Source organism: Amblyomma americanum, chromosome 3 (genome assembly GCF_052857255.1).
Source record: "Amblyomma americanum isolate KBUSLIRL-KWMA chromosome 3, ASM5285725v1, whole genome shotgun sequence".
NCBI classification, from domain to species: domain Eukaryota; kingdom Metazoa; phylum Arthropoda; class Arachnida; order Ixodida; family Ixodidae; genus Amblyomma; species Amblyomma americanum.
In genome coordinates this window covers 138,777,690-138,798,355 of record NC_135499.1, presented here as the reverse complement: position 1 = coordinate 138,798,355, position 20,666 = coordinate 138,777,690, and the positions used below count along the sequence as shown (strand labels likewise).

The 20,666-nt window shown below is 41.8% G+C and overlaps 1 protein-coding gene across 1 annotated transcript in view; it reads left to right on the top strand.

Annotated features, from left to right (window-relative positions):
- The first annotated feature begins 1,202 nt into the window (after positions 1–1,202).
- Elp1 (elongator complex protein 1) overlaps positions 1,203–20,666 on the top strand; it is a 41,596-nt gene continuing 22,132 nt past the window's right edge. Inside the window, exons 1-13 of the mRNA XM_077657993.1 lie at positions 1,203–1,468; positions 1,592–1,729; positions 1,863–1,944; positions 3,168–3,248; positions 5,347–5,432; positions 5,584–5,683; positions 6,254–6,344; positions 8,748–8,871; positions 8,943–9,039; positions 12,011–12,241; positions 15,022–15,198; positions 16,492–16,603; positions 17,955–18,116. Coding sequence (XP_077514119.1) covers positions 1,325–1,468; positions 1,592–1,729; positions 1,863–1,944; positions 3,168–3,248; positions 5,347–5,432; positions 5,584–5,683; positions 6,254–6,344; positions 8,748–8,871; positions 8,943–9,039; positions 12,011–12,241; positions 15,022–15,198; positions 16,492–16,603; positions 17,955–18,116 — 1,625 coding nt within the window. The 5' untranslated portion in view covers positions 1,203–1,324. The remainder of the gene's footprint in view (positions 1,469–1,591; positions 1,730–1,862; positions 1,945–3,167; positions 3,249–5,346; positions 5,433–5,583; positions 5,684–6,253; positions 6,345–8,747; positions 8,872–8,942; positions 9,040–12,010; positions 12,242–15,021; positions 15,199–16,491; positions 16,604–17,954; positions 18,117–20,666) is intronic.

Genomic DNA, 20,666 nt, shown 5'->3' with positions numbered 1-20,666 from the left:
AAGTCGCTCGCCATGACTGCTACTCCCCTTGTTCCAGTTGTCATTTCATCAACGCACGTGCTTGTCGTTTGGAGAAATCCGGTCAGTCAGGCATGCTGTGTTACTCCCAAAGTCACTGTGCGCGTGTGCATCACACAGGAACCTAGTTAGCTTTGTTTCTTGCGGAAAGAATAGAGAAGAGGGGCATGGGTTTATTTGAAATTTGTCAACGTTATTCAAGAAGGTACCATTCGGCGAAAGCTCGTCGGAAAAATGACCAGAAACAGCGCAGGCTGGGCCTTCCAAGATCTGATTCAGCCGATCGAAACATCTCTCGCAATGCTCCACAGCAAGATTGTTACCGACGCGCGCTTCGCAAAGTTCTAAGAACATTAAATATGAGGGATGTGCCCGGGCCCGCAGGCCAACGACTCCCCAGGCAGGTTACCGCGACGTCTCCGTCTTCAATCCATTGAGCGCCATGCAGTCCTCCTTTCCCAGGGGTCACCTCTACATTTGAGAGCTCAGGTAATTCCGGACTTCCTCCTGTTCTTATTCTATCTCATGGATTATTTTCCCATTTTGCTTGTCCGATCGAAGTAGTTGATTTCTGGATGGATGTTTCGAACATGTTCATTTTGTTGTAAACCGTCCAAAAGTTACTGGTTATGCAGCAGACAAAAGGTCCTAACAACATGATAGAACGGCGTGCACAGCACGCTTTCAGGTTTCGAAAACGAAACTGGTGATCCCCTTTCAGTGTTATGGAGAAGTCAGCTCAGACTTCTTAAGCATATTCTGCACTTGAATTCCTTGAAAAACATGTTTTTTATCGTTAAAAAAATAAAAGTTGTTGTTAATCGCCCGAAAAGAAAGATAAAACAGCATGATCGGGTGTCGCGCATCAGTCTCCCAGCCATTGAAACCGAAACTGAGGGTCTTCCTCTAGCTCCTTTTAATAATAATAATAATAATAATAATAATAATAATAATAATAATAATAATAATAATAATAATAATAATAATAATAATAATAATAATAATAATAATAATAATAATAATAATAATAATAATAATAATAATAATAATAATAATAAACTCTATGCCCCTATGCACGGCAAACGTAGTGAAAAAAATAGTAATTTAAATTAAAACCACTCTCCAAAATTAAGTTTTTAAAACTTTTCAGACGGTGCAGCCAGGTACGGCAGAATATTCGACCCATGGCAACGACACTGGGCACCGCGTGTTTGTGTGTTCTGCTACTGCTGGCTGCTGGTACTCTGGTGTGAATCTGAGGTTGTCAAGTAGAGGCTTTTGAAAACGTGCGCCGAAAGGCTCAGCGATGCGGAATTTACAGCTTCGGCATACATTAACTAAAAGGTTATCGTTAGCCGGTGCGAACAGTCGCATCTGTACCGACGCCGATTCTGGAACAGCTTACATCGTCAGCGGAAAATGCATCGTTTCTATTGGACGCGATTTAGAGGCAAGTACCTGAGTACATCAGTTTGCATGCGGTTAGGTACAAGAAAAAAAAAGTGCGAAAAAAGAGGATTGATCCAATGCTTTACTGTGGCAATGTGATAACTTTGCATGTTTTGCTGTGCAGGAGACCAAGACCCCGATTGACGAGTTGGGCGATAAGTGTGGCGAAATATCGAGCTTCGTGTTCTTATCGGAATACCAGTCAGTGTGCATTGCGAAGAAATCCGGAGACATTTTGCTTTACGACGTGGCTAATGGCAAGGTAAATTTGGGTGAATGTAGTCCTTGTGACGCAACGCTCATCAGTGGAAAAGGGCTGAACTTGTGCTTGCTGATAGTGTGAGAATACAGCAGTGACGAGCTTCTTTAATTGAACCTCTATCCATCCCTTGTAGGCTGAGGTGGTTGGTTGTGTCTCGGGCGGAATCGTTGCCATGCAATGGAGCCCAGATTACGAGCTTGTTGTTATTGTGTCAGGTACGTACAAGTTTTTCATCTTTGCCTTGCCTTTTGCCTAATGATGTTCATTGCTTTACGCACCCAAGACATGTAGGGTCCCAGCGAGAAAAGTTGCATGTCCCAGGCTTATCGCACTAGTATACGGAATAGGCAATCAGATATATCTTAATGAAGCATGAAAAGGATACCATGAATGCCCCATGCATGGCTATTTGCAGTGGGATGCTTTGGGCATCCCTGTGTGCCCTCTGTTTCGTAGTCAGCTCAAAGGGCCTTACTACAGACAGTTTCCATCAGCATGACTGTCAAATAGTATACTGTCTGCTGGTCACATCTGTCCAAGCTTTGTGTAATCTTGCAATTCAAACAGCAATTACAAAAATGAACTGTTGTTTTTAGCACCTGGCATCAAGAAAATGCTGCTTAATAAAGAATGCGATCTTTGTCGCCAACAGTGATTGTCCATGCTTTGTGCATTCTTGCAATTCTAACAGGGATTGCTGAAAATAAGCCGATGTCTTTAAGAGCGCCTGGCCTCAAGAAAATACTGCTTACTAAAGAATGTGATCTTTGTTGCGAACAGGTATTCCAAATTGATACACCTACACATCAGCGCAAAGAAATAAAAAGTCTCTCACAATATTATATGAAGTGATCATGAGGCATGGTTGTTTGTTAGGAATTGTTTTCTAGGCTGTCTCATGGTTGGCTTCTGTTAGGCTTATTACTTAACTTTCTACTATACTTGGGCACAGTTTGTGCTTAACTGGTCTTTTTGCTATTAGTGTGAAAGCACTGTTCCAACAGGTTAACTCTGAGCAAGATTTTGCAATGTTTGTGGGTTTGTGCCAAGTGAAAGAATTGAATAAAAATAAATCAAACAAATATTTGCGACTGGGATTTGAATCCACGGTGGCGCATACCAATCAGCTTTGCTGGCCAATGCATGAGAGCACTAGGCTATCGCTGCAGCTGAATATGCCTTGTGTTAAACTGCAGCGCACTCTCGCGCTGTGCGTTGCACATCGTTGTCTTCATCAACATTCATCTGCGGCGCGAAGACACAGACAGAGAAGTGTCTTCATCATCATCGTTACTTTCATGCAATTTTGCTTTCGCACATTTATAAAATTTGGCAAAAATTATCTGTCATTTTTGTTAGCTATTTGCATCATAATAAATCTCTATGACGTGTGTGTTGTTGTAATTCACCGTACACAAATTTTCTATTTTAATATCAGGCGAAGAAAAGCTGCTGCTGATGACAAAGGACTTTGATGTAATCTCAGAAAAGGACCTCCACCCTGAAGAATTTGGTGAATGTAAGTTCGTATAGTTGTTTATTACATAACTGTCTATGCTTCATGCACAACCACAAGCAAAAGCTTACAGTCCACGGTTCTTGCTAAAAGAATGCTGCTAAGGAACCTACAGTCTTCCTCTGAAAACCATTGTTAATTGCTTGATCCTTTTCATATCTCTACCCCTTTTCACATGCCTTGACTTCACATCCACTGCCATTACATCACTTCACTTCAAAGCTGTTGTTAAATGGTTTTGATGGAGAAACCACTTTTAATTTCTCGATTTTCTTGCCACATGTAAGAAAGCATGCAGACAAACACTGAGCACTCAACAGAGAGCAGTGGCCCTATTGCACCATGGCATACACCTTTTCCTTGGGTGTTTCCTCTCTCTGCTGTAACCTTAGGCATTTTTGTCGTTCTGTGTGGTGCCCGTGCAGCACTTGCTGCTGCAAGGTTCTCGGCCAATGGGGAAGCTCTATGCTTGCTGTGCCAATACCATAATCATTGGGACATCCTCCTCAGAGTGGTGGTTTGAATTTTTGCACAGCTTACATTCTTCTCTTTGTCTTATATTTTGCATTTACTGCCGGCATGTAAATCTCATGCAACTTGTGTCTCAAAGCAGCACCATGCATCTCTGAAATAAGGGATTATTACTCATTAGTATCTACCCAAATGCAACCATATGCATACAAAGGAAATCTACGCAGCTTTCACAGAAACTTCGCAGCTGAAGAAAAATTTGTCCTTGTCTAGGGACCGAACCCAGGGCCTCCTAGGCAATACGAGGCTGTCACTCTACCAACTAAGCTAACCAGAATGGCTAGCAGGTGCCAGAGCAAGGCAGAATTGATCAACAACTTCAAGTGGGAATGGTGTTAGTTCAGTGTTAGTCCACCATTAGAATAACCATGTACAGTCTAACTCGGATATATCAAACTCGAAGTGGATCGCTAAATAGTTCGATATAATAAATCAGTATATAAAAAGTGGAAATAGATAAGCTTGTGTGTGAGCCAGAAGCAAGAATTCGTGGCATCCGCGCTAGTGATGTGCCTCATGCGTGATGCACTGCCTGCCAGCCTGCTTGTAGCGCACCGATCACTAGGAATCTCTATGTCTAACCTGCTTTGCATGGAAGCCGCTTTAGACGGTTATCTATAACCCGCCGCGGTGGCTCAGTGGTTAGAGGGCTCGGCTACTGATCCGGAGTTCCCGGGTTCGAACCCGACTGCGGTGGCTGCGTTTTTATGGAGGCAAAACGCTAAGGCGCTCCTGTGCTGTGGATGTTCGTGCACGCTAAAGATCCCCAGGTGGTCGAAATTATTCCGGAGCCCTCCACTACGGCACCTCTCTCTTCCTTTCTTCTTTCACTCCCCCCTTTATCCCTTCTCTTACGGCGGCCGTTAAGGTGTCCAGTGATATATGAGGTGTCCAGTGATATATGAGACAGATACTGCGCCATTTCTTTTCCTCCAAAACCAATTATTATTATGGTTATCTGGAACTAGCCACTGCCTATCGTAACACATCTAATCCTGTTACTAGTGCACTGCAAATAAAATAATTGCTCATTAAAATTAACATACAGTTGGTTTTCCCAGCGCTTTCGGCAGCGAAGCAAGCCACACAAGTTGTGCCACTAGGCTTTAGTTAGGTTGGCTTCGCCACATGGGAGTGGTGTGGCATGGAAATTGAGTACAAGAGGCTGAAGGCCACCCTCAAGCACTTCCTACATTCACCTCATTGCGCAGTCACACAGTGCTATCCCAAGGCCACCCAGCCATCCAGTCTGGGCACGAGTAAAGGGATCAGAGAGCACCCTTAGGAGAAGTGTCACTCCTAAGGGCCCGGTGCGTGGTTCGATATATCAAACGATCGGCGAAATTGCAGTTCAAAATGCCGCATGACTTTTCTATACTTTTACACAGGATTTTCAAGGGGGCAATCTGTGTGTTCGGTATGTCCAATAATTCGGACTATTCGGGTTCAGTATATCTGGGCTCTATTGCACCTGTGTATTGTAGAAAGGTATGACCACTCTCCTAAAGTGGTTAAGCAGATGCTCAGTAAATATATGTAATCATTTCTTCATAACCTTCTGTTCTTGTAGGTGTTCCCATTACTGCAGGCTGGGGTTCTAAAGAAACCCAGTTTCATGGCTCGGAAGGGAAGCAAGCTGCCAAGGTGGAAGCTAAGGTATGGTGACACTGGCTGGTACATTAAGGCACTACCTAACGTGGCATGTCCTTTTTGAACGACAGTTGCTAGTGATAGTTGAATGACAGCATCCACTACTACCTGTGCAACCATATGGCCTACTGTTACTAGTTTTATGCTTCATTTGCAGCCTCCTGAACCTGCCTTCACATGGGATGACAAACAGCCCCGAGTCTCATGGCGCGGTGATGGACAGTACTTTGTCACTTCATGCATTAACCCTGTGGGGGGTATGTGCCTATTTATATACCATTTTCATTGTTGCTATATACCTAGGAAGTAATTGGGCATTTAATTAATTATACTTCTTAATTTTTACTGCGGTAATAATCTTTCCCTACTTATCATTCTGATCTGTGCAAACAATGGAATGTAAGTGCCCTGGCAGGCTTGCTGAACTAGTCTGTATGCTGGCTGTGGTTCACAAGGCCTATCGATTTTGGCTTGCTTCTTGAGTTGGGGGAAAATTATATTTAAGGTTTATGAGAAAAAGATAATCGTTTTTGCCCATGTCATGTGCCACTAGTGCCATACGAATGCAAACAGAATGCATAAATCCATAAATATTAACTGCTGGAAAAGAAATGCAGGCCAGGTTCTTCGACACTTCAAAGAGCACTCTTCACTCCATCGAAGCGAAAGCCTGCTGCTGTAGTATTCACCTCCCTTGACTAAGATGCTTTCCTGTTCATATCACCTGTCTTGTTCGTGTTTCGATTGATGCTGACATGCAGCTGCTTCACCTCACCAGAGATTGTACCAAGTAAGTTGTATCAGTTAACTAAATGAACTTTTTACAGGAAATCGTAAGCTCAGGACATGGAGCCGAGATGGGACATTACAGTACACAGGGGAGGACATGAACGGCCTAGAGCAAGCTCTTTCTTGGAAGTGAGTACCTGAATATTTTTTACTCATATGAAACGTTTATCCCTTCGAGATTGCTGCACATGACCCATACCATGTATTTTATGATGTCTTAACTAAATGAAGAAAGATTAGCGACCTGCATTTAGCCTGTTTTTCTCATTGTTGCTGATTCTTGTGTTATGGCTGTTAAGTTAATGCGTTTAAGGTTGTATTTGATTTCTTACAAATGCTGTAGCACTTTACAGCAGGTTTTGTTTATTTACTTGCTTACTAGTTTGTTTGTTACCTGCATTGCCAGTTTCAATCATTTTAGCAGGGGGGAGGGGGGGCATCTTTGTAACAAAAATACAGACAGAAATTACATTCTCAAAGCGTGGCAAAACTCATCATTTACTACTACTGAAACAATATTTGGTATATTTCATAGATGTCACCTCTAAAAGGACGTTCACAACCTTTGAGAGTGGTCGCGCTTTTGCGATACATAGAATTGGGCTTTATGTATTGATCTTTATTATTTATTCCGGTATTAGAGTGGTATATATTGTCAAAAAATTTTAATCTCAAATCTCTCCTGCAGTCTTTCAGCTCCTGCCATTTCAATCCACTTTTGATTTCTCGGACACTAATATTTCTATTCCAGTTGCAATGAACAAATTGAACTGCCCTGTTTTGTTCCTTTTTCAAGTTTATCAACAAGTTTGGCAGTGTACTGATTCCAGCACACACATATTCTAATAACGAGTGGACATGAGTCTAATATCTTTTCTTTCAGACTACTGGGCAACTGACTAAAATCCCAACACACGCACAACCTTAGTCTTTATGTAGCTAATGTGTATTTTCCACCTCAGCTCTGACATAAAAGGGACACCCAGGTGTCTATATTCTGCAGTCGTTTTTAAAAATGCACTATTTATTGCAAAAATATTCACCTGATGTGACCACTTCTTTGTAAAAGTGATGTGTACACATTTTTCCACCTTAGGCGACATTTTCCATTTGTTGCACCATGTCAAAACTCTATCAAGATCATTTTGCATATGTTCACAGTCACATGCATTATCTATCACCCTGTAAACCACATAATCATCACCAACCATTCTGAATGGTGACGCAACATCTGCAGCTATATCACTGATGTAAAGCAGAAACAAAAGAGAACCCAAAACGGAACCGTGAGGCATTCCTGAAGTGTGCCCAGAGCAGTCTGCATAAATCAGAAACAGAGAATAGAAGCAGTTATTGCTGTAATAAATGAGAATGCCAGTAGATGTGTAGTCTCCACGGCTTTGTGGGCTGTTGCCCCCACACTTGGGGTGTGATTTTGTAGTTTTACTTCCGCTTTAGTGATTCAGAACTTCACTACGCAAGGCTCTCTCTTGATCATTACTAGCAGCTGTTATCTCCTGGCTTCATTCTTAGGCCAACCACGTGTAGTTGTCTTCACGGTATTGCTTTTGACAAAGCAGGCTGAAACAAATTCTTTCGTTGTCTTAGAAACATTTTGTGCTTTATATACATTTAATGACTGCCTTGCTTCCGAGAATTTGCATTGCACATGTGGCAGGCACTGTTATCTCTTAAGTTAGACAAGGGTGCAGTGTAATGTAAAGCAGCACCATTTGCCCAGATTAGGATGTTTTAGCTCAAAGTTGGGCTGTGTTGTGAAAAGATCAATGTGACCCATTTTGTGTCAGGTAGTTTGTCCAGATAAAAAGAAAAAAAAAATGCCTCTCATACATGTTGGTGTTTCTGCACAGCAATAACTCATTATTGCACGTGTTGTATCTTTAACCGTCACTGTTCAAGGGATGGCTGCAAATTTCCGTCCCCTTCTTGTTTCTATGGGGCACTGCTCATTACAGAGAACCCATGCACGCTTGTCTGTCCATAAAGCTGACTGCACTGAAACAAAGCCTACCCGCCATGGTGGCTCAGTAGTTAGGGCGCTCGGCTACTGATCCAAATTTCTCGGGTTCGAACCCGACCGCGGCGGCTGCATTTTTATGGAGGCAAAATGCTAAGGCGCCTGTGTGCTGTGGGATGTCAGTGCACGTTAAAGATCCCCAGGTGGTCCAAATTATTCCGGAGCCCTCCACTACGGCACCTCTTTCTTCCTTTCTTCTTTCACTCCCTCCTTTATTCCTTCCATTATGGTTTAGGTGTCCAACCATATATGAGACAGATACTGCGCCATTTCCTTTCCCCAAAAACCAATTATTATTATTATTATTATTATTATTATTATTATTAAACAAAGCCTAATTTGATGAGGGCTATCATGTTTGTTTAGTGTTTGTTATGCTGAACCTGCCATGTTCTTCCAGGAAAACCAAGTAGCAAAGCATGTTGATGTTTTCTTTTGGTGAGCTCCAAAGAGGGAGTGGGGATTCATCCATACTTTTTTTTTTTTGCCTTTAGGCCCTCTGGAAGTGTGATTGCATCAAGTCAGCGGCTTCCTAACAAGCACATGATTGTGTTTTTTGAGAAAAATGGCCTTAATCATGGTGGCTTCCAACTACCCTTTGGTCCCAACGATTTTCGGGTAATGGACTCATTATACTCATCTGGTTTGTCCTCGGAGTGTTTGTAACCTGTGATTGTACTTCCTTTAAGGTTAAAGAAGTGCTATGGAGTCCAGACTCTTCTGTCTTGGCTGTGGTTGGCTCTATGTTTCCATCTGACAGCTCATCTGCTGTTGCCAAGGGATTAGGTAAATACAGTCTCTTTAATCCTCATGAAAATGTCCAGCTGGAACCTGCTTGGAAGAGGGCTGTTAGCCATTTTCTATTAGCAGCCATTTTACACATAAGAACAGACATGAATTCTCGCCAGCTATGATTGTACTAATGAGGCATTTTTATCAGCCATCTGTTTTCGCCCGGTATAATGTAGGAACAGTTTTGTACATAATCACCTTTGTAAGCTGTAAGGATTTACAATTTTTACTGCAATAGAGCTGCTTATCAGTCTTTATATAGGTTAAATGATATTACCATCACTATCAGCCTTATGTGTCCTATCCAAAAACTCTCTACAATCTCCTGGTAGCCATTAAGTATGTTATGTCATGGTCATGTATTCAAAAGGGGTCATGCTCATCAAGCCTTGGAGCTGAAGCTCTAAAGAAGTCCACATCGTGTCATAACTATTGCTTTTGATTTTTGCCGTGACGGAGGACAGAAGGTCTTGGAATTTTTCCTGTGTTGCTTTTTGTTCCACTATTCATCTATACGAAGTGAAGATTAAGATTGCAGAAAGAATTTTGTAGGTTTGCATTTTGCATAATTGCAAAATTTCAGAAAGGTATTAAGATTCAGTGTGTATGCAGCAAAAGTTTGGTTTCAGGTCCTGATATCTTCTTTGTGCATGGATATGTGCATGCATGTGTGCTTTTCTAACTTCTCAAGAATTGGCTGTAACCATATCCCGTTAAATTGATTTGTAAGAAACCTTCACAAGGGTGTCCATGACTGGAATGAATAGAAAGCAGGAAGTGGTATTTTGGCTCAAATGGAAAATACTAGATTGCTTCAGCTTACCCTCAGAATTACTACACAAAAATAGCAGCAGTAACTCAAGTGTAAACAAGCAAAGTAATAAACAAATTTGTGGTCACAAAGTTTGAAATGTGAAACAAATAAAGAGTTTCACAAGCTCAGGTCAGCTCACGGATCATGATATAGGATTTTTAGCAAGTCAGAAGTTTGGTAGTAATGTACAGCAAGCACAGCAAGTGGCTTGCTAATTGAACACAAATGTCAAAGGGAAGGGAAAAAATATTAAGATAACCTTGAAGCAGAAAGTGTTTATGGTTTATGGGGGTTTAACGTCCCAAAGCGACTCAGGCTATGAGAGACGCTGTAGTGAAGGGCTCCGGAAATTTCGACCACCTGGGCCTCTTTAGCAAGCACTGAGATCGCACAGTATACGGGCCTCTATAATTTCGCCTCCATCGAAATTTGACCGCCATGGCCGGGATCGAGCCCGTGTCTTTTTGGCCAGCAGCCGAGTGCCATAACCACTCAGCCACCGTGGCGGCTAACGGAAAGTGTGAACCTCAGAAATGCTCACTGGCAAAAGAAAATGCTGGGCAAGCTAACATTGGAGCTCTGTAGGACGGGTAAAATTAAAATTAAAACCGAAAACTTTTGAAACAACTGCAAAGGAGGCGGATTACTTTTTGAAGCTAGGGCTGGATGCTTGAGGGCAAAGTGCTCCTGTCCAAAATTCTACACTACGGATAACATTTAGTGTTGCTGCATGCGAGACAGAGAAACAATAGAACATATTCCTATCCAGTGTAAGGCCATCCAGCCCTCAGTGCACAAGGTCACCACAGAGATCCAAGCTGCACTGGGGTTTAGGAACAGCCAGGGTGTGGTGAACATTTAAAAAGTAGAAGCAAGTAAGAGCCGATTAGAGGATTGGTGTAGAAGGGCGAGAGATTAGTTTAGATAGAGGAAGAATAAAATTGGCATTTAACCCAAAGAAATGTAGCGCACTAGGATTTAATGGCTGGATGACAGTTATCACCACACCGATGCAAAGCGGATGCTACTAATTACCTATCTGTCTATAGAACACTTCATGCCTTGCTCTGAGCATGTGCGGAAAGTGGCTTGATTTGCGATGCATGCTATATGGTTTAAATTCATGTATACTCCATTTAGCTCTTCGGGCCATTGCTGCCACTCAACAGTCTGCTACAAGCAGCTGAAAAGTGTGACATACAGAGAATGGCTTCATTGGAAGCATATTAGGTCAAAGGCCAGGTAGCCAAGCAATACTGCTTTGAAAATGACACCAAGGGCTAGAACCATGGTGCCTCTGGAGAAGTAAACATGGCGCTCAACTTTGAATGTCTTTTTCTCAATACTGCTTTTCTTGGTTGCTCACGATGTGGAGCTAATTTCTTCACAATGGTTTTGTCTACTTTGATGCCATTTGTTTTGTTGCACTCTCAGAACAACACTGTAAATCTGATGACAATCTTAGGGTCTGAGTTTGATGAATTGTGAATTCTTGGTACGATATTTTGTTCGCAGTCTACAGATGTCTGCGGCAACTACACCGCAAAAATTGCTGCTAAAATTTGTTTCTAGGGAAAAAAACAAATCTATAATTGTCATGACACAAAGCATACATTCAGAAATCCAGTGAAGGTTGAACTAGCCTTCTAGACATTTTGTCTAGTCTTCAGGCTTTCCACAAGGTGTCGAAGAGAAACAATTAGTAGAAAACAAAGTTCTTGAAATGTAATGCCAATAATTTTGGGCACTTAGTTTTGGGAGCATTACTAACATGCAAAAAAATTTTCATCTAAATCCCTCAAAAAGTATGAAAGCTTGTGCTGAAAGCCACATACCCCATTAAATATTCCACTTAGTATTGCCAGGTGGCGCATAGCTGACCTGGAAGACAATGACATAGCACTTGTGCTGTCACATATTGGCCACCATTGCTGTCTCATCTCCCCTGCACCAGATTTTAAAGCACTCTTCGTCAACAAGTACTATGTTACGATTAGTATTCTCTATATTCCCAGTTCCTTATATTTTTATTGCTGCTGTGCTTATACTGTAATGGGAGGTTCCATTCATTTTATCTCAGCGTTGGAATATTAATTGCAGTCTGTCTTTAGTGCATCCTGTTTGAGTGTCACAATGTTGCTCTCTGTGCAGTGCTCCTGTACAGCATGAAGAACTATCACTGGTACCTGAAGCAGACTCTGCAATTTAATCCAAGCAAGGAAGGGAGGCTGGCCGATCTTTACTGGGACGAAGGCAGCTCACTCACTCTGCATACCTTGTCTGTCACGGGGCAGTACTGGTGCTATGCCTGGGCCTGGGCTGTGCACAGGAGCCAGTGTAGCGCTCAGGAAAGCACGGCTAGTGTTGCTGTCATTGATGGAGGTGGGGATTCCCTCTTGAACATACTTTGTACTCTTATTAAATTATTGTTGTATATGTCTTGCATCTGTTCACACACTCCAGTTTGCTTTTTTGGCATATCAATCACAACTAATATGTTTTAAATTCTAGTGTAAAAGCAGAAAGATTTTGGTGGATGCGAATCAGGTAAGGTTATTTTCAGCTTAAGTTAAGTACAACGCAGCGAGCCATGGAAAGAAAAATGATAGGTGTAACGTTAAGAGATCGGAAGCGGGCTGAGTGGGTGAGGGAACAAACACGGGTTAATGACATCCTAGTCGAAATCAAGAGAAAGAAATGGGCTTGGGCAGGGCATTCCAAGAGTGGATTCCAAGAGAAAGAAAGCGTAGCAGGGGGCGGCAGAAGGTTAGGTGGGCGGATGAGATTAAGAAGTTTGCAGGCAAAGGGTGGATGCAGCTGGCAAAGGATAGGGTTAATTGGAGAGACATGGGAGAGGCCTTTGCCCTGCAGTGGGTGTAGTAAGGCTGATGATGATGATGATGATGATTTTTCTACTCATAAAGAGCAATCATCACATGTCATGTGGCAACTTCACGCGTATCTCTCGACCAGTTGATTCACCATTTTTTATGAGAAAACACCAAAAAGAGAAACTGCAGATAGAAGAGAAACACACAAGACATGCTGAAGTTTTGCCAGGTGCCAACAGGTGCCAACAGGTGTCGGCGACAACTGTGCCATTACTTAACATCCCTCAGCCACAATCTACATTATTTGAGATTAGCCCTCTTGAAATCTTGCCCACACAAAGCTAAACTAGTTTTTACCCCCATGTGGAACCCTTAGCAGAGGCAGGTTATCAGCATTCAGCGCACCGGTTGGTGGAAAAAATCCTGCTGGAGAAACTGTGAAAGCTTGAGAGGGGGACTAATGATACCTGTTCTGCACAGGATGGGAAAAAAAAGCGAGTTGGAACCCTTTTTTATTTGCACAAATGTTTGCATAATATGAAAAGAGTAACAAAAGTGTTGGGCGTCAACATTTTTTTTTCCATGGCACATTGCAAACTGTTTAGGTATTTTATGCACTCTGGTCAGTGCACGCCTAACTGAAAAGGAATTATGTGACATCAAACACTGCATCAAATATGTCGCTTGTACTATAGGTGTAGTTTATAAGACTCCCTTTAGTTGGGCTCTTGTTTTTAGAGGACAGACAGGGTGCTGCCTAAATGGCAGGCTGGGGGAACATGCAGCACCCTTGGATTCCAGTAATGGCATGAGCTTGTCTTTTCTCTGGAGAATCTGTAAGCGTATAATATTTTTGCTGAAAAAAATTTAGTCGTGAGGTGAGCAAAATTTCAATGTTTTGAAGAGGCATGAAACCAGGCCTCTGTTCAGTAGTTGATAAATCTAAATTTTTAGAAAACACTACACAAATGTTTTAATGACATTTACATAGATTCTGGCTTTCGATATGATTCAGAGCGTGCTTTTTTTGCAGAATAATTATTTTTAGAGGAAATAGAGGAATAAGTGATATTGAGGTGAAGCTGGCCTAACAATTTGGAAAGATGTTAGTAACTGTTAACAGCCTTCATTTCTCCATTATTTTGCAGCAGTCGCTCTTTGAGGGATTTTCTCTGCCGTAATGTGGTATCAGTGTCATAGTATGCCAGGACTTGTATTTGAAAGCTCCCAGATTGATGTACTTATCGAAGCAAAAGCCACCCAGGTGGGCCTCAGCCATGAAGAACATCTGTGCTCTGGAGTGGGTGTTCTTGAGAATGTGCCATCTGTGGTCACGTTGAGATGGGAGTGGGATTGATTACACTTGTGGGGCAAAGGTTTGGCATGCTGTCTGTTCTATGCCTTGACAAAAGGCATTCTATGCCTTGACAAAAACCAGAAATTCTGGGGGTGTTGTTACATCTGAGAACAGCTCACCTTTTCTCGAATGGTTTAGCGGCCTAGCAGATTCAGCCCCTTTGCAGTTCCGCTGTCATAATGTTAACACCTCGAATGCATGCAAAAAAGAAAGCTGCAGGCTAGTACTACCATTATAATTGAGCCTCTCAAGCACGGTGGGTCATATCGAATGGACACATCTGCTGTGTAATACGCTTCGGCTAGCCGTGGAGCATATGTCCATTTTCCACATCTTTGTGATTAATTTTTAAAAATATTTTTGTTACATGTGTGGACTGGCTGTATTTGCTAAGCAACAAATGAAACGGCCTACTATTATGTGGCACAAGGCTGTTCCTTTTGTTTTAATCTGGTGTCACAAGGCCGTTTGTTTTGTTTTAATCTGGAAGAAACAAGTTTAGCATTGAAATGAGCAGTGACTTCTTATATACATTTTTAGGTTCAGTTTAAAAGTCCATGAGGCCATTTCAGGTTGGGTGTTAGACGAGTTTTTCATTGTTTTTTCCGCTATAAATTTACATGCTTATTTAAGCTTCTGAATTTTACCTAACTATCAGCTTGTGACAGTATGGGAGTGGTAGTTGTATCCAAATATTCCTGTATTTTTGCAAAATGCACATGTTACTGTGTATAGGATTTGTTTTTAACCTCTGTGATGGCAGGTCTCTCAAGATGTTATGTTTCGTGAAAGGACTTTGTGCTTTGCTTGTTTTATGTTGTAAATGCATGTATATATGCTACATCATAAACATGCACCTCTTATTATGTGTGCAGCCTTTGCACACTGCTGAGTTGGCTGCCTTTTCTTGTTTCATGCTTCCTGGGATGGTTCATGTTGTTACTTTTTACTCCTTTGATTTTCCCTGCCTTCAGATGCGGTGCTGACAACACTCTTCAAGGTTGCTGTTGTTCCCCCGCCAATGTGTAGCTACAGGGTCAAGACAACAGCATTCATCGACCAGGTGGCATTTGGGGTTGGGCAACATGGAGATGATTTTGTCATTGCGCTAGGGGTTCATAACAGCCTCCTGTTTGTACTTTCTAGCCCAGGTGAGTACCTTTTGTTTCTTCTTTCGCTGCGTATGTCTGACTATCTGTTCACTTGCTTCAGGCATTCTTTGTTATTGTTAGCCTGTTGCAAGAAACAGTGACCTCCAAGAGGAGAGATGGTTGGCAGAAGGTGATACTCTGGCAGATGTTTATTCCCATAAAGCCTCATACAAAAATGTCTGTCTGGTTTATGAAGTACTTTGGAAAATGCCTTTAGTCCTTTACTTTTGGCCATGAAAAAAAAATTTCGAGGCTCTCTGTCGTATTTTGTAAATGAGGTGGACAGGTATGCCCCTCATTTTTGTGTCAGGCTCCCTGGCACACTCCAAAGGGGTCAGTGTACCCTTAGGCTCCTGAGCCTGCTTTAATGGCTTGCAGCAAATTCAGGTAAACTAATGTTCCAAAGAACTTAACTGATCCGAGAAATCTGGCACCACTTGGAGCTTAATACATATAGCATGCCTGTCTTGACAGTTTCTTTTTTGACATTTGAGCCGTCATGGTGGCTCAGATTATGTGCTCAGCTGCTGACTGGAAAAACCTGGGTTTGATCCCGGCCGCGGCGATAACAATTCGATGGAGGCAGAATACTTATAGATACCTGTGCACTATGTGATGTCATTATGCATTAAAGAACCCCAGGTAGTCAAAATCATCCAGAGCCCTCCATTACAGCATCCCTCGTAGCCTGAGTCTCTTTGGGACGTTGAACCCCATAAACAAAACCATACTTTTTGGCATTGCGGATTGTAATGCAATTGCCGCGCATATAAATTGCCATGCAGTAAAGCACTACCGGTACGTATTGGCACTTACGGCATCAGTATCTGTCATCTTTCGCCCATTGCCTTTCACTCAAATTGCACTAGAACTGGAAAACTAGAGAACCAGTGCACACGTGCACTGCAGAGCTACAAGCTTGATGTGTCAAACAATGGGAATTTCACTGCCACAATTAGTTCTTAGTAATCTGAGCATTAATTTTTCAGTCATTGGTATCTCTGCATGTGGTTGCTTAGTGAAACCTTGGTGTGCTGACACAGGCCATGGCTTAACTTTAACAATCTCCTAGTACTAAAACACAAGAAAAAGTTTCTGACATCAAGTTCTTTTGCACCGATATCATTATACTGCTGTGCTACTATATTCCTACTTTTAAGTGCTACTCTTATTTAAAAGGAGCATACTTTTCTTATTTTTTATTTAGGGCAACAAGTTGTTAATGGAAGCGCACATTACATTCGTGCATTCACTAGCTGAGCAAACCACTGTACTTCTGTCTTCTGCTTGCAGAGGGCTTTGTAAAGCCACACACTGAAAGCTGCACACTGCAGCTTGAGGGTGCAGGTGGACGGAACGGCTTCAAGGTGACATCACCTGTCCCCGAGTGCTACGGCCCTTACAGGTGCACGTTCTCATGTCTCATGTTGCCCTCAACTAACCATGATCTACTTGTATGGTTTAAAAGTTATACTAATTCATTATTATAGAACCAGTCGGCGGACTAATGTGCACTTATTTTCAGGCTTATATAGAAACAAAATCTGTGAAATATGGGCTCAATGAAGACAATATAGATGTAACAAGTGACATAACAACTAGATATTTATAGTACTCTTTGCAGAAATTCCTGGCTGCTAGAAAATGGACTGCAAGATGAATATAAATCTTTGTTGCTGCATTATTTTCATTCTACTTTTTTTAGATGTGCATGCCTCGCACAACTAAATGCGGTGCTTATTGTACCTTTCCTACTTTCATGCCCTCTTCTTTGGACACATTTTCATGTCCAAATGCACTCTTATAAAATATATAGGAGCTTATTGCACTGCTTTGTGAAGCCAAATGTTTCCAAACTAGCTCATGCATGGATTGATTTCCTGCATTCATTACGTCACAGCGACATGCTCGTCTAATATGTACTAGGGACACAACCGTATCCACTTACATTTTCTTAAAGATATACCTCAAGAAGCATGGCCAGGGTTTTCAACCCAACACATTCGGTAGACACTTATTGAGCAGCCATGCTGTCATGTCTGCTGCTAAGCACATGTATGCTGGATCATTCCCCAGCCCCAGAAGTTATGTTTCAGGAGAGGCAAAAATGTTAGTTTAGAGATTTCAGTTCGGTTTAAAAATTTCAATGTGGTTAAAGGTTTTCAGTCTAGAGGTAGCCACTCTTAGCTGAGGTGCTAACTTCAGTGTGCAAACGTTTATAATTAAAATTGCTGTCATGCTTGTTGTGAATTGTTTTCGCCTTTAAATCTTGTAAATTGACTAATTTATTTGTTACTATGCTTGTGTCTTGACGAGCTTAGTAAGTTAATGCGAAGTGCAGTCGTCATCGTTTACCCTAGTGCTTTATCTGTATCTGTGTAGAACAGATGTAATGCATGCGTTATTTACTGCATGTTGTTGCGTTAACTCCTCATTGAAGCACCTTTGTTTCCTGCACAAAGGAGTTCGAAATGGACTGTACACTTGAAATATTTAATTCATCCTCGTTGATGTGTTGTGATTTTAAAGTGCCTAGAAAAGGTGTCGTTCCATAAGAACAGACGAACACAGGTTTCTTTGTGCCATTACTTATTTATCCGAGCTCATTATGTGAGGGAAGGTGCAGATTTTCTTGAAAGCTCTATTAATTTATTTATACCAAAGCCAAGTTTAAAGTGTGGAAGAGTTATACACATTTCATTTTTAACCCTAACTGTGCTGTGATGCTAACTAGATTTCATGTTGCACTGCTACAGAATAGAATTCGATGGCATCGAGGTGCCTCAACACACGTTGAGCCTGCATCACTGGACATGGCCCTCGAAGGACTACGTGCTTTGTGTGTGCACCTCTGAGGAATCCCATCATCTGTTGCGAGTGGATATCAGGCATGGAGAACAGACACGTCTGGTCGCAAAGTAAGATATCCACAATAACTGCATTACTGTCTCTTTTGGCATCAGTTGCAAACTTTTGTTTGAGAAAGATGTACTTTTTTTTGTGGCAACAAGTCTAAATGGCTGGAAGCATGATGATCCCTCCTTGTGAGTGCCTTCAGGAAAACGTGACTAAATAAATAAATCACCGAATGCATGATGGTGGTGGTGGCAGGGTGAAGCAGCAAATGGGATTAGCCTTGCATTGAATATGCCGACAACTGGTCTGTCTGTGTCACGTAGTCTAAACAAAATAACTCCCAACCACTGCTCCAGAAGGCTAGTGTCCTCTAAAAGAGAGAAAAAGGCTGGGAATTCAGCCTGAAGGATCATTATCTGGCACGCTACTTAACCCTGGGAAAAAAGAGAAGAAAGAGGGTTATGATGCGCGACAAGCAGAAAGGAGAGACATGGCCACTAAGAATTTCAAAAGTAGCTTCACTACCGTGTACCTGTTAGTTTGCGGACCTTCAGGGAACACTGCGTGAGCGATGCTGTCCAATTCTGTCCATGTTCTCGGGGTGTGCAGAAATGTTCAGTATGCATCCGTTAGCGGTATTACATCACCACTCTGCTAAATCTCTCTAATGTCCAGACCTCTTACTCTGTAGCCCAGATAAGCGCATAACGCGCCACACAGGGTCCAAAATGAAATGAAGGGGCCAAAATGAAAAAGCGAAGATGGTGGTATAGAAAAGAAAGAATCAACAGATGGCTGAAGCAAGCGGTCATTCGGCATTTTCCTCGATAAGGCCAGAGGCGAGCACCAGTCTCAGAGGTTGCAGCACATTATTGTGTGCACTCTACGGTTGCTTGCACATAATAATTGCATTTTGATTGTCATCAGAATGGCAGTTTTGAATGACAGCACTTCCATTTTCTTCTGCTCGCTGTCTCTGTGAAGCCATACGCTTCTTGCACTCGTCACTGCTGCCTTTTGCGTTCGGGGCAAAAGGATTCAATCAGAACATATCAGTATGCAAACTGTGACTACAATCCAAGTTTGAGCAACGGATGATGTGTAAGAACGATACGAGCTCGCAACCATGCATGCACAATGAGCCAACCTGCACAGAATATTAGCCCGGCTTAAACATCCTTCTTTTAGTGTAAATTCCTCTTTATTCATTCAAGTTTTCGATCCCTCATGAAGTCTGAATTAATGAGATTTCACTATGCACATTATATTGTGGCTTGGCTTCTTGTGGCAGTACTTTGGCGAGTGCAAATGGGAACCAAAAAATCGAGCAATAGTTGCGATGCATCCAGATTTTCAGGTGCTCTTTATATTGGCTCTACAGGGCATGTCTTGGTGCTGTGAAAAAGTCCAGCTAATCAGATCTCTGAATTTTTGATCGGCGAAAGGATAAGGTTTGCTTGCGAAAAACATGGAATATATACATTTTCATAATTATTTGAAGAAGTTATTTTTTTTACTGCTTAAGATACAAGCTCATCTGGGTTGCTAATATGTACAGTATGTATATTGAATGTTTTTTTTAAAATAAATCTTCGATTGAGAGTTAGTGCTTGTTTCTCTACTCTCTTAGACATTAGATTGCAGATTCATAACATTAGACCATGAGTCCAGACCAGGTCAGCGGCACTGCCACTTGTGTTTATACGCATTCGTCTAAAAAGTCATTTCTGGTACTCAGTTAGATACGCTACAAAGATTGTTTCCATTTCAATAGCATGTGCTCTTTTTCTTGAACTGTAAGCAGCTTGTGGCCTAGAATGTTGCCTTGCATAAAAGCTGTATTGTTTAGAAACGAAACCATTCCTGCCAGGTCATGTTTTGTTTGAACAGAATGGCGTAAAAGCTTAACTTAAAGGCACCGACCACTGACCAAATGTTTCATGAGCTTATGGTGGAAAGGTAACAATCTTGCATCATATTGTAACAATTGAGCTTTGCAGTGTTGAAGCAACGACAGTTTATTATTTCAATGTAGCATTGCAAATCTCATAAAACAAACTGAAGTGCCGTCTTGTGATTGAACCTTGTCATTATCGGTGTATCCCCCCACGTGGCCATATCTCGGTAAAATATTGCTCATTTGTTCTTAAGTGCATAGTGTCTTTTTCTTCCAGGAGTGTTCGGCATGTTATATTATAGTTTACGCCCTCTCTAGTGTGCCCTTTGATAAAAAGCAACACTCTCTTTGCATCGCCGATGAAGTGCGCTTAGCTTTTTCACTAGATGGCGCCACAGTGTTCTGCATTTCATGGATTAAGTGGTAACAACTATCCACTAATACTTTCATCGACGAGGCAAACGTCACTGGGCCGTTACAGCTTTGGGTGTGGAAACTCAAATGGACGTTATTCTGTATATTAAAACAGACTAATTACTATCTGGTGGGTGAGACTTTTTCAGTTTTCATTACATCACTTTTGCTGGCGTGCAATTGTCATCTTGTTTCCTGATCATGTTTTCCAGCATCAGGATACATAAAAATGATTGAAAAAATCTTGGTATCTTCTGCAGTGTTTCTGACAAAACCAGTGAGGATAGAGTGCCTAAGACTG